At 46.7% G+C, this 12442-nt stretch overlaps 1 protein-coding gene across 1 annotated transcript in view; it reads right to left on the reverse strand.

Annotated features, from left to right (window-relative positions):
- nyx (nyctalopin) overlaps positions 1-11480 on the reverse strand; it is a 38900-nt gene extending 27420 nt beyond the window's left edge. Inside the window, exon 1 of the mRNA XM_037686698.1 lies at positions 11404-11480. Within this exon, the coding sequence (XP_037542626.1) occupies positions 11404-11480 (77 nt within the window). The remainder of the gene's footprint in view (positions 1-11403) is intronic.
- Positions 11481-12442: the final 962 nt, after the last annotated feature.

The following is a 12442-nucleotide window of genomic DNA, read 5'->3' on the forward strand; positions in this document are numbered from 1 at the left end:
GGTACTCATGTTCCAGGAGAAATTTGATAGTCAGCCCGTCTCCGAGGCCATTGGGAGTCAGATTAGATAAGCTTGATTTTGTTTTTCTTCAGGCAAACATATTTCTTTCTTCAGCCTTGAGTTCATATGGGCGTTCTGGTTCCAAAAAAGCCTAATTGTGGAATTAAGTTTCACTGATCCATGCTATGAGTCTCCTTCAAGGTCGAACCCACCATGCTGACGAGACCCAGAAGCCGCAGGTGGTCTGCGATTCTCAATCGCCTCCACCTTACGGTTAAGCTCGTAGACCAGATGATTTAAAGTTCCCACAGCGAGTACCAGACCTTCACACTGACTCGGGAGCTTTTCCATGGCCAAAACTGCTCCTGAAGTCTTCTTCAAAAGTCGATAAAACAGAGCCCCGCCGATGCCAAAAAGCAGAGTCCCTGCTATCATAAGTCCAAATATGTAAACGTCTTCAACATCCTCTTGAGACAGAACAGAGAGGCACATCATCTTCCACACTCCCCACAAATCCATGACGTACCCCACAGCGTGAGTCTCAGCTGGACATGCCGGTTCCCCAGGACCTTGTCGTTTTGATGAAAAAATCTTATCAATAGAGTTGAACGCCCACAATACCAAATTCATAATCTTCTTAATTTATGTTCGGGAGATGAGACCCATGCGCTTCAGACAGACAGAGAGTAGAGCAGGAGGAAGGAAAAAAAACGGGGGAGGAGAAATTGAAGCTGCCACCTCGATCAGAGACTGGGAGGAAAGAGAGTCTTGGAGAGATGGCAGTGAGGTTTGTGACCCAAATATTAAATGGCATATTTGAGGGTGAGAAAATGCATGAGGAATGGAGAAGAAGTGTGCTGGTGCCCATTTTTAAGAACAAGGGTGATGTACAAAGTTGTAGCAACTACCTATGTAGAGAACATGCAAACTCGACCCAGAAAAGTCTTGGGATGGGAATTTAACCGGCGACCTTGACCTGAGACAGGGTGGTTGTGGCTGTATGGTTAGAGCAAACTTCCTCCAATGCAAGAGTTGGGGATTAGAATCTACCAGCAGTCACATGCCGAAGTGTCCCTGGGCAAGACACTGAACCCCTTGTTGCCTCCGATGTGTGTTCCATCGATGTATGAATGTGATAAAGTACGGATTAGTCTCTTTAGAAGGATTTGTTCAATTAGCTTTGTAGATATCTAGTAGAGTGCTGTATGAATGGGTAAATGAGGACACAGATTGTAGTGTAAAGCGCTTTGAGTATCTTGATAAGATAGAAAAGCGCTATATAAGTCAAGTCAAGTCAACTTTATTTATAGAACACATTTAAAACAGAACCTGTTATCAAAGTGCTTAACAACAACAATGACAACAACAACAATGAGAGTAAAATTAAAGAGAAACAAATACAATACACTAATAATAACTGAAGATTTAATTAAAAAAGCATTTAAAACATAGGGTCACAGATTAAAAAAAACAACACTAAATCAATTTACACTGTATGAAATGCCTGCGAGAACAGATGTGTTTTTAGCAGGTATTTGAACTGAGGAAGGGAGGTGGCCTGCCTGATGTTGGGGGGCAGGTTGTTCCAGAGTTTGGGGCCCATGACTGAAAAAGCCCGATCTCCTCTGAGCTTCAGTCTTGTTTTTGGAACTGCCAAAAGCAGCTGATCGGATGATCTCAGTGGGAACGTAAGGTTCCAGAAGCTCAGAGAGGTAAAGGGGTAAGGGGGTAAGGGGGTAAGGGGTATAAATACAGTCCATTTACAGTCCATTTACAATAATTCTATCAGCAGCACCACCATGCCAAATGCAGCTCTGCAAAACGTTGGTTACGTACTGTAACCCCAGATTCCATGAGTATAGGCGTAGCCCTTTAAGAGCTGTCACTTAGTGGGTTTATCCCGTCATGCGAAGCATTGCACTGAAAAATTTAGTCCACACCCACCTGCTGTGTGGGCCCCACCCGGTCCGTATAAATTACTTTAAGAGCGGGTAATCAGTTCCCAAATAGCTTTTTCTTCAGCCATTTAAGAGCCAGTGAGGCCCGACGCTTAAAGGGCTACGCCTATACTCATAGAATCTGGTGTTACAGTACATAACCAACGTTCTATTTCGTATAGGCTTCGCCCTTTAAGAGCTGTCGCTTAGTGGGTTAAGGGCGAAGCAGATGTGGTCCTCGCCTCACTGGATCCATTCAAACACCATACGAAGCGGCAGCTTGCCCAAAAAACGTCTTGCCACTCAGCTCTCCATGTGCGTAATTACGCATTGCGTAATTATGCGTACCATGCACAGATGCATGCTGTGTAGTTATGCGTTCTGAGTGCATGAACGCCCTGGAAACTTTCAGCAGGGAAAGGAAGATGCTGAAAAGGGGCCATGAATCAACAGATTCACGGCTGAACAATATGAACAGATTAATAATAAGTGAGCTGATTATTAATCAAATGAACTGATTGGTAACAATAGTCATGAACTGATTAATGACAATAGAACCAAAATAACAGTCACAACATGTGGCTGATAACAACATCTCACACTGTAATGCATGCAGTCAGATGTGAGTTTAAACGGGGTTCCCTGAAACAACAATATTCATTCTGTTAAAACACTAAGGACAGAATGTGTCGTGGAACGAGCCATCACATCACGTAACACGTCAACGCCCGCACAAGATGGAAAGATGTTTCTTTTTCTGAATTGTGGGGTGGAGGGGAAAAATCCCCTCCAATGATATCACTCTTGATTTAAAATAGCTCGTGATGTTTTAGACATAAAAGCTGGATTCGGTCTTAGATCAGCTGAGCTGCCATCAGCCTGAATTCTAAGACATGACGAAGCGACAGAGAGGGCAGATAAATCACTCACCCTCTTAGTGGATGTCAAAGCCAGCAGCAGGGCTGTTTTAAGAGACAAGAATTTAATTGGAACCTGATTCAGTGGCTCGAGTGGAGCTTGATCAGGGCCTGCAGGACCAGCGTTAAATCCCACTGTGGAGCAAGTGGGCGTGAAACTGGCCTGCGTCTCTGTACACCTTTTAAAAAATGCTTCATCAGCGGATGATCAAAAGCTGTTCTGTCCCCGAACCCTTCGTGACAGGAAGAGATGGCTGCAGCGTGTGTTTTAATCGTGCTGAATGCCAAATTTCTGTCCATCAGCTGCTGCAGAAATGACAGCACGCCGCCTAGTGGACATGAGGTGGCCTCGACACCTTTCTCTGTACACCTTTTACAAAACACTCCATCAGTGGATGATTAAAAACTGTTCTGTCTCCGAAAAAACCTTTGTGACAGGAAGAGATGGCTGCAGCATACGTTTAATCGTGCTGGACGCCAAATTTCTGTCCATCAGCTGCTGCAGAAAGGACAGCCCGCTGCCTAGTGGACATGAGGTGGCCTCTACACCTTTCTCTGTACACCAGCACTGAAAAGCTGTCCACTTTGATGTGCACAGCGCTGTGTTGGATGCAACACGTGAATCCTGGATTGTGCGCACTACATCCTATGGGAGACTCATCCTCTCTAAGCGGATCCGCTCAGCGGCCAGACCCACAGGTGCTGGCCTATTTCTGGGTAACTCTTGATCGCTCCTCCCGCCTGGAGGAGAGCGTCCTCCCTCCACGGCAGTTTCCACGGGCGCCCCGATAACAGGCGTCGTAGAACCGGAAACCGTGGTGCATTCAAGCGCTCGGGAGCCACCAGGAGAACTGTCAATCCCTCCTCCTGAACTCGGTTCAGAAACCGTAATATCAGTGGAGGTGGGGGGAACACGTAAAGAAGCATTTTGGGCCATGGGCTGTGAGCAAACACGTCCACCCCCAGCGCTGGTTCGTCTTGCGGGCTCATTGAAAAACCATAGTTGACACTGACCGTTTTCTTGTGTCGCAAACAGGTCCACAGCCGCTTGCCAAATTTCTGCCACGTCTGGGCCATCAGACTGAGGTGGAGGGTCCATTCCCCGTGACGTGGACCGCCCCTGGACATCACATCTGCCCCTTGTTCAGAACACCGGGGATGTACACTGCTCTGATGGAGAGCAGATTTTGGTGTGCCCAACACAGTAGTTTCCTCGTAATGTGTAACATTTGGGCTGAGTGCACACCCCCCTGCCGGTTATGTAAGCAGCAATAACCTTGTTGTCTGTGTGAATCAAAATGTGTTGATTCTGCAGCACAGGAGCAAAGTGTTGAATCACATTCAGAACCATGCAACATTCCAGAACGTTGCTGTTGTGAGAAAGGCCACAGCGCCCCTACAGCTCAAGATAGGCATGTCACCCCCCAACCTAACAACGACGCATCTGTGAAGACTGACACGTGTGACGTAAGTCTGCTGACGGGGACTCCCTCCGACAGAACCAGGGGGTTTCCCAGTGTCGGAGATCTGTTCTCACGAAGGGAGGAACAGTGATCGTCTGTCTCTTTTGCCTCACCGGATCTATGCACAGACGAGCAAACCATGTTTGGAGGCGTCTCATGTGTAGTAAACTCAGTGGGGCCACTGTGTGAGCTGACGACATCGTTCCTAACAGCTTCATGATGGAAAATAGCTGTTACTACTCTGCCCGGTCTTACGTGGCGAAGCTGGACTCATAGAGAGTCGATTCTCGTCTGTGATAAATGAATAAACAAGCCCTCATGGTGGTCGAGTTTAGCCCCACTCCCAGATAACAATCGTCTGGGCCAGGAGAATCGAGCTTTTCCCAATTTATGACGAAGCCCAGAATTAGCAGGTGTGACGTCAACACCTGAGCCTGTGCCGACATGTGAAGCAGTCTGCCCACGATCACTTTGTTGAAAACTGACAGGTCCAAAATGGGTCTTGTTCCTCTGGTCCACTTGGAACCAGGAAGTAACGTGAGTAAAAAAAACTGTGTTTTCCTTTCTGTCTGGAACCCCTGGACTTCTGCCTTTAGGGATGAGACCTAGTCTGGTGATGACAGGACCGTCTCTAAAAACTCTTCCGAATGGAGGGGGTCGAGCTGCAAGTTGTAACGTGTAACCCCTGCTATCAGCTTGGCTATCCGTTTGTCTGGCGAGCAAGCTCGCAGCCACTCTGCGTAACGTTCATGGAGTGGGTGCGCGTTTAGGTGGTGCATCATGTTTTTACGGACGTCAGCCAGTCTACTGCCCCGATCGTCGTCATGCGCCGCGGAATGTGTTCCGCGTGACCCAAGGTGAGGCTTCCTCGAAAGGGCTCTGAGCGTGCCTCTGTGACGCGCTCAGGCTGCGGGTTCACATTCATGTCTATGTGGACCAGCGTGTGTTGAGGAGGGGCATGTGAAAAATGTTGATGCCGTGGGAGCACGCGTTTGACACCACTGTGGTGAGACGCGTGCCGCTCCTGTGCACACCTTCATCAATGCCACGTCATTTGAATGAAGGCTGCAGGCACCGCGGAAGCACGTGTTTGCTTCTGGAAGTGTGTAGCTCGGGCTGAAAACGAGTTATTCCACTGAACTCGTTCTGTGGACCACATTCGCTTCGACTGTTGTGTCAAGCGAGCGTGTCGTCCTTATTTGGAGCAACGGTGATTCTGAAAAACCTTTTTTAAAGGCCACCGGCTCGTTTTGTGTGGAGGATGTGTGAAGGAGCCGCTGTGAGGTCATCCGAGTTGATAGACTGGCTAAAAAACAGACACTTTCATCATTAAATGATGTTTTATTCCAAAAACTCGTGTCATCTTTACACACATCCTTCACAAACCATCATTTTGAATCATCTCCCCGTGAGCTCTGTGGTTTGTTGTCTTAGGGCACCGCCTGTTGGCGATCTCAGGGAAACGCTGAACCTCCGGTTGCTGGGATGAGAAAGGCTGATGTCTGACGAGCAGGGCTGGCGTAGTGGAGCGGGGAGATGCCTGCAGCTGTGGAACGTCTTGAAAATGGTCCCGAACAGCACGTCCGTCGTTGATGGGGGCCTTCCAACAAAAGGCTTTCTGCAGCTCCTCCGAGAGGGAGGTGGAGTGACGAGCCAGGTGGACCTCTGGAAAAAACCTCATCCTCTGACTGCGATGCAAGACCGGCAGACAACAAAAGAGGCACACAGGTTGAGGATGACGTCAGCTGCCTTGCAGAGGGAGCACTACGTCTCCTCCAGCCTCTTAATGTAATGTATTTTTTTCATTTTTTTTTTTTCATTTAGCCTTTATTTATCCAGGTTAGTCTCATTGAGCCCTGAGAACTCATTTTCAAGAGAGACCTGTTTAGGGAGCACATGGTGGGGGTTAAGGGCCTTGCTCATGGGCCCAGAGTGGGGCGAATGAGGGTGGGGGCAAGTGTGGGTGTTTCACCTACCCCACCCACAATTTTGATGTTGTCGGGGCCGGGGCATGAACCGGCGATCTTCGGATCACAAGCCCACCTCTCTAACCTCTGCGCCACCACTCCCCCCACCATTACATAATGTAATGTATTGTTCGCTGCGGCCGCCTGGAACGCACACTGGTGAGCTCGGTTGGAGAGCGACATCACCGTCTGTCATGCTTACCCGGAGGCGCAGGACGGTGGTCCAACCTGGACATCTTGCTCCAAAAGCCTCAGCCAGGCTTGGCTCCAGGGGGGCACGAGGGAATTTCCGCTCGGTGAAACACCTCCACTCTGGTGATGGGCACAAATGTGGGAACCAGCGCCCTATTCTACCAGGACCGGCTGCTGCCTCGTCCCAGTAGGACGTCACTGCTGGGAAACGATGCCAGATGGGATCAGGACGGCGAGCCGGAATGGAGCCCAGAAACCTTCCCGCTAGATCATCCGATCTGGACGGGGGAAGGAGAGGGATGAAAAAGGTCCCTTCATGTCAGCCGCCTCCTGGATTATGCCGGGCAGCTCCGAGAGGAGGGCACCGATGGCTGGGAGCGGTGTGGCCGCCGATGCGAAAAAGGCCTGGGGGGGTGAGCATCTGCTCAGCCCCCCTCGTTCCGACACTATGCTCTCCAGGAGGGAGTGAGCAGCGGGGGCTGCTGCTGACATCACCTGTCCCAGAGGAACCATCCGATTCGCTCCGAGAGTCCGCGATAAAAGGAAAATTATAAGATGGCGTCGTCCAGCGTGTAGCGACCTGCCACTGAGAAATACTCCCCGGCGCTTACCTTGAAACAAGCCTGCTCGTTCGCTTCTCCTCGGGGAGAAGAACTCACTGGGACGGCAGGAGGTTGACGTGGCGGAGCCACAGGCTGTCTTAACAAATGTTGGTCAAGCTAGACAACTTCCCGTCTTTGTTCTTCTGACAGTGCTATTAGCTTGCTGAAGAAAAATGGGAGCCAATTACCTGCTCTTAATGTAATTTATAAGGACCGGGTGGGGCCCACACAGCAGGTGGGCGTGGACTAAATTTTTCAGTGCAATGCTTCGCATGATGGGATAAACCCACTAATCGACAGCTCTTAAAGGGTGAAGCCTATACGAAATAGAACCTAAACACCACACAATCCTGCAACTTTGGGGCTACATGCAGCTCTTTGATCCCTCTACAGGGACTCGGACCCTTTTCATACCTGATACTGATATCCATTTGATTGCAAGTAGTCAGGTCTGATTGAATGTTCACACCTGGTTGTTAAATGCTTACCACAAACCTGTTTGATTGGATGTCAAGTGCTCGCTCAGCATGCATACACACCCAGCCAAGTTGCACAGTGAGCAGTCAGATCAGTAAGAAACAAGATATCTGCAGATCAGCAGCTGTTTCTGTAAAAATAACTTCAGTTCAGACATCTGAGATACATTGTTACTTTGACATTATCACACTTTAGAACCATTTTTCTCGCATTTATGTATTTGATGAGATTAATTGCCTTACAGACACAATTTATGTCTGTTAGGCAATTAAGGTAAGGTGGCAGCCCCTCCCTGGGCTGCCACCTTACCGTGGTGGAGGGGTTTGAGTGTCCCAATGATCCTAGGAGCTATGCTGTCAGGGGCTTCACGCCCCAGTAGGGTCACCCAAGGCAGACAGGTCCTAGGTGAGGGACCACACAAAGTGCAGCCCAAACACCCCTATGATGAGAAAAATAAATGGACTCGATGTTCCTTCGCCCGGACGTGGGTCACCGGGGCCCCACTCTGGATCCAGGCCTGGAGGTGGGGCATGCTGGCGAGTGCCTGGTGGCCGGGCTTTTACCCATGGAGTTTGGCTGGGCACAGCCTGAAGAGGAGACGTGGGTCCCCCTTCCCATGGGCTCACCACCTGTGGGAGGGGCCAAAGGGGTCGGGTACAATGTGGGATGGGTGGTGGCCGAAGGCGTGGACCCTGGCGGTCTGATCCTGGACTACAGAAGCTGGCTATTGGGATGTTGAGGCGGCTGTGGCTGAGTGATTAGAGCAGTCGTCCTCCAATGCGAGAGTTGGGGGTTCGAACCCACCAGCGAAGTCACATGCTGAAGTGTCCCTGGGCAAACCAATGAACCCCTCATAGCCTCTGATTTGTGTCCCATCAGTGTATGAAGTTGATCTAAAGCTCTGATTAGTCTCTTTAGAATGATTTGTTCAATTAGCTTTGTAGAGATCTAGTAGAGTGCTGTATGAATGGGTAAATGAGGACACAGTCAAACTCACCTCTACACATGGCTCTGGAACCAGTTTCCTTGAGAGGGGCTGGACACTCTTCCACTCTGGAGTTGCCCCTGGTGAGAGGTGCCGAGCAGGAGTGGGCAAACTTATTGCCCCCCATCTTGGTGCCTGTGTGATGGGGTTCACCCCGGTGAATGAGAGGGTAGCCTCCCTCCGCCTACGTGTGGGGGGATGGGTTCTGACTGTCGTTTGTGCTTATGCATCAAATGGCAGTTCAGATTATCCACCCTTTTTGGAGTCCTTGGAGTGGGTACTGGAAAGTGCACCTCCTGGGGACTCCCTTGTTCTGCTGGGGGACTTCAATGCTCACGTGGGCAATGACAGTGAAACCTGGAGGGGTGTGGTTGGGAGGAACCGCCCCCCTGATCTGAACCCGAGTGGTGTTCTGTTATTGGACTTCTGTGCTCGTCATGGACTGTCCATAACAAACACCATGTTCAAGCATAAGGGTGTCCATATGTGCTCTTGGCACCAGGACACCCTAGGCCGCAGTTCGATGATCAACTTTGTTGTCGTTTCATCTGATCTGCGGCCACACATCTGTGGACACTCAGGTGAAGAGAGGGGCGGAGCTGTCCACTGATCACTACCTGGTGGTGAATTCAAAAGGCATTCAATACAAAAACAACTACACTTTATTTGTAACAGAAGACGTTTTGCTCCTCATCCGAGGGGCTTTCTCAATTCAAACAGTAGTGAGTGAGAGATTCAGGTTATAAGGCTGAGTGAGATAAGACACACACACACACATATGTAGATTGGCAATTCAAACCTAAACACCTTAACAGTAGGAGTTTCTTAAGGTCTTTGTTACTCTAATTCACAGACGAGGCCCCTCTGTTCCCATCAAGTGTGAAAACTGGCTGGGAATCAGTCTTAAAGTTGCATTATAGGTTTTTGAAAGTGGAAATCTGAGGCATCCTCCTCTGTTAAGAGACGGCTTTTCTCTTTTTACATAAATTGCTTCCTTCACTCCCCTCTCAAACCATCTGTGTTCTCGGTCCAAAATGTGCACATTTTGGTCCTCAACAGAGTGTCCCTTATCTGTGAGGTGTAGGCGAACAGCTGAATCTTGTCCTGAGGAAGTAGCTCTCCTGTGTTGAGCCATGCATCTGTGAAAAGGCTGTTTAGTTTCTCCAGTGTAGAGGTCTGGACAGTCATCGCTGCACTGGACCGCATACACTACACCACTCTGTATGTGTATGGGTGTTTTTTCCTTAGGGTGGGCCAGTCTCTGTCTGAGAGTCCTGCTGGGTTTTAAATGTACTGGGATGTTGTGTTTGTTGAAAATCCTTCTGAATTTTTCTGATACTCTAGCAACATAAGAGATGACAATGTTTTTCATGTCCTGATCAAAAATAACACCAAGATTTTTAACATTAGAGCTGGAGGACAGATTAATACCATCTAAGGAGGGTGAAAGACTGAACAATTAATTCCTAAGGTGCTCAGGTCCAAAAACCAAAACCTCAGTCTTGTCAGTGTTCAAAAGGAGAAAATTAAGGGTCATCCAGGTTTTTATGTCTTTAAGACATGCTTGTAGTCTAAGTAGCTGATTGGATTCATTGGGTTTAATGGACAAATATAATTGTGGGTCATCAGCATAACAATGAAAATGTATCCCATGCTGTTTAATAACATTACCTAATGGAAGTATAATATCATCACTACTTATAGTTGTAGGGATACATGGTTCAACAGAAATGGGACTTTTAATTAGTCTAGCAATAGTACTAAACAGAAACCTAGGGTTATTTTTATTCTCCTCTATTAAAGATGAGTAATATAAAGTTCTAGCTTTATGGAGAGCTTTCTTATATGTTAGCAGACTATCTTTCCAAGTTAAATAAAATTCTTCAACATTAGTAGAGCACCATTTTCTCTCCTGGTTTCTAGATGCCTGCTTTAAAGTACGTAACTCAGAATTGAACCAAGGAGCCAGTTTCCTCTGATTGATTACTTTCTTTTTCAGTGGAGCAATTGTATCAAGTGAAGTTTGCATTGAAGTTGTAAGATGATCAACTAGATGATCTAAGTCACTGTTCTCTGATGTATTACTCTGCAAGACAGAGGAAAACAATGATGGAAGAGATTGTTTAAATTTGGTTACAGCATTTTCTGATAAGCACCTGCTGAGATGAAATTTACTCTCAGTGACTGTGTAGTCATTTAATGTAAACCCAAAGGTTATTAAAAAATGGTCGGACAGAATAGGATTTTGAGGAACTATTACCAAGTCCTTAATCTCTATACCATAGGTCAGAACTAAATCAAGAGTGTGATGATAAGAATGAGTAGATGTGCGGACGTTTTGGGTAAAACCAAATGAGTCTATTAAATTATTAAAGGCTATGCTTAAGCTATCACTTTCAACATCTACATGAATATTGAAATCACCCATTATGATGATTTTATCAGTATTTAATAGTAAGTCAGTTAATAATTCTGAGAATTCAGACAAAAACTGAGAGTCAACGCCTGGTGGACGATATATAACAACTAGTAAAAGTGGCTTTTCTGATTTCCATTTTGGATGAGAAAAACTGAGGGACAGCGATTCAAAAGATTCATAACTAATAACTGGTTTGGCATTAATCAATAATCCAGACTGAAAAATAGAAGCTACTCCTCCACCTTGGCCAGTACACACATCTAAAATGTAGCACCTTTTTAATTTCATGCTGGTTCTGTAAAGTGCTTTACAATGTATCACTTTCACATACATTTGTACAGGACTTTCTCTTTTATATCCATTATCTTTACTCGCTTCTTCCTTTTTGGGTCACGGGGATCACTGAAAAACCCACGCAGCACCGAGAGAACATGTAAACTCTACCCAGGAAGGCCCCCCGTCGAGATTGGAACTGGGGCGACTTGCTCGCTGAGAGGCAGCAACTCTACCAACTGCACCATCGTGCTCCCCTCTATTTTATATATTAAACTTATTTTATACATTTGTTTTCTTACATAGTTTCATTTATTTATTTGTCTACTTCTTTCTGCAGCGGACACCACAGTGAATGAACCTGCATGAAAAATATGGCAATTGTTTTACGCTGAATATCCTTCCTGACAACCACGGCTCAGACCTGCAGCCTGAGGATTATAAAACCACAGCCTATTCTTACTTAGGCAATGCTGAGCATATCTGCAGCAGAGTGTGTGTGTTTGTGTGTGGGTTCTATGTCTATCCCACCGTCCCATCATCATGATGCAGAGGCTCAGGTTCAACCCAGTGATTCTTTGATGACCTTCCACAGGGATAAATCTACCTTTTACTCTGTGAATAATTAATAAGCATTTACTATTGCAACCTTGGTTCAAGTATTGCATGTTTTTCTGCATCCAACTCTTTCCACTATGTTTGTGCTATTTCAACAATTCATCAAACCAGTCATCTCAATGACACCCAGCTATAACCTCTAGCATTCGTGAAATTTATACTTTTTGAAATGTTCAGCTTTTTCAGGCATTTTTTGGTCTCATTGAAAATTAATGTTCAACTTTGGTCAACTCTTTTAAAACCTACCTTTTGCTTGCTATTTAGCATTTGTATGCTAATAATATGTATGCTTATGATAATTTTGCCTGGTTTTAGCTACTACTACTACTAATTCTTATACCAATGCTATACTGCTTGCTAATGCTTATTTTGCTCCATTATTGGTACTTATGACGTGCTGTGATGGCTGCAGGGCCTATACGGAGACCTGCAGATTGGTTCATACCTCAACTTAGGATCATGGAGGAATGGGATTTCTTTATGTTAGTCCCAGGTGTTTGTGTGTTTTCCTCTATTTTGTGTCTTTGTGGGCTGATCAGCCAGTATATAAGTTTCCCCTTTGTCTCATTTACCAGGTCTGTTTGTTTGAGTA

The sequence above is a fragment of the Nematolebias whitei genome, chromosome 13, assembly GCF_014905685.2.
Source record: "Nematolebias whitei isolate Nwh7 chromosome 13, NemWhi1, whole genome shotgun sequence".
Classification (NCBI taxonomy): Eukaryota; Metazoa; Chordata; class Actinopteri; order Cyprinodontiformes; family Rivulidae; genus Nematolebias; species Nematolebias whitei.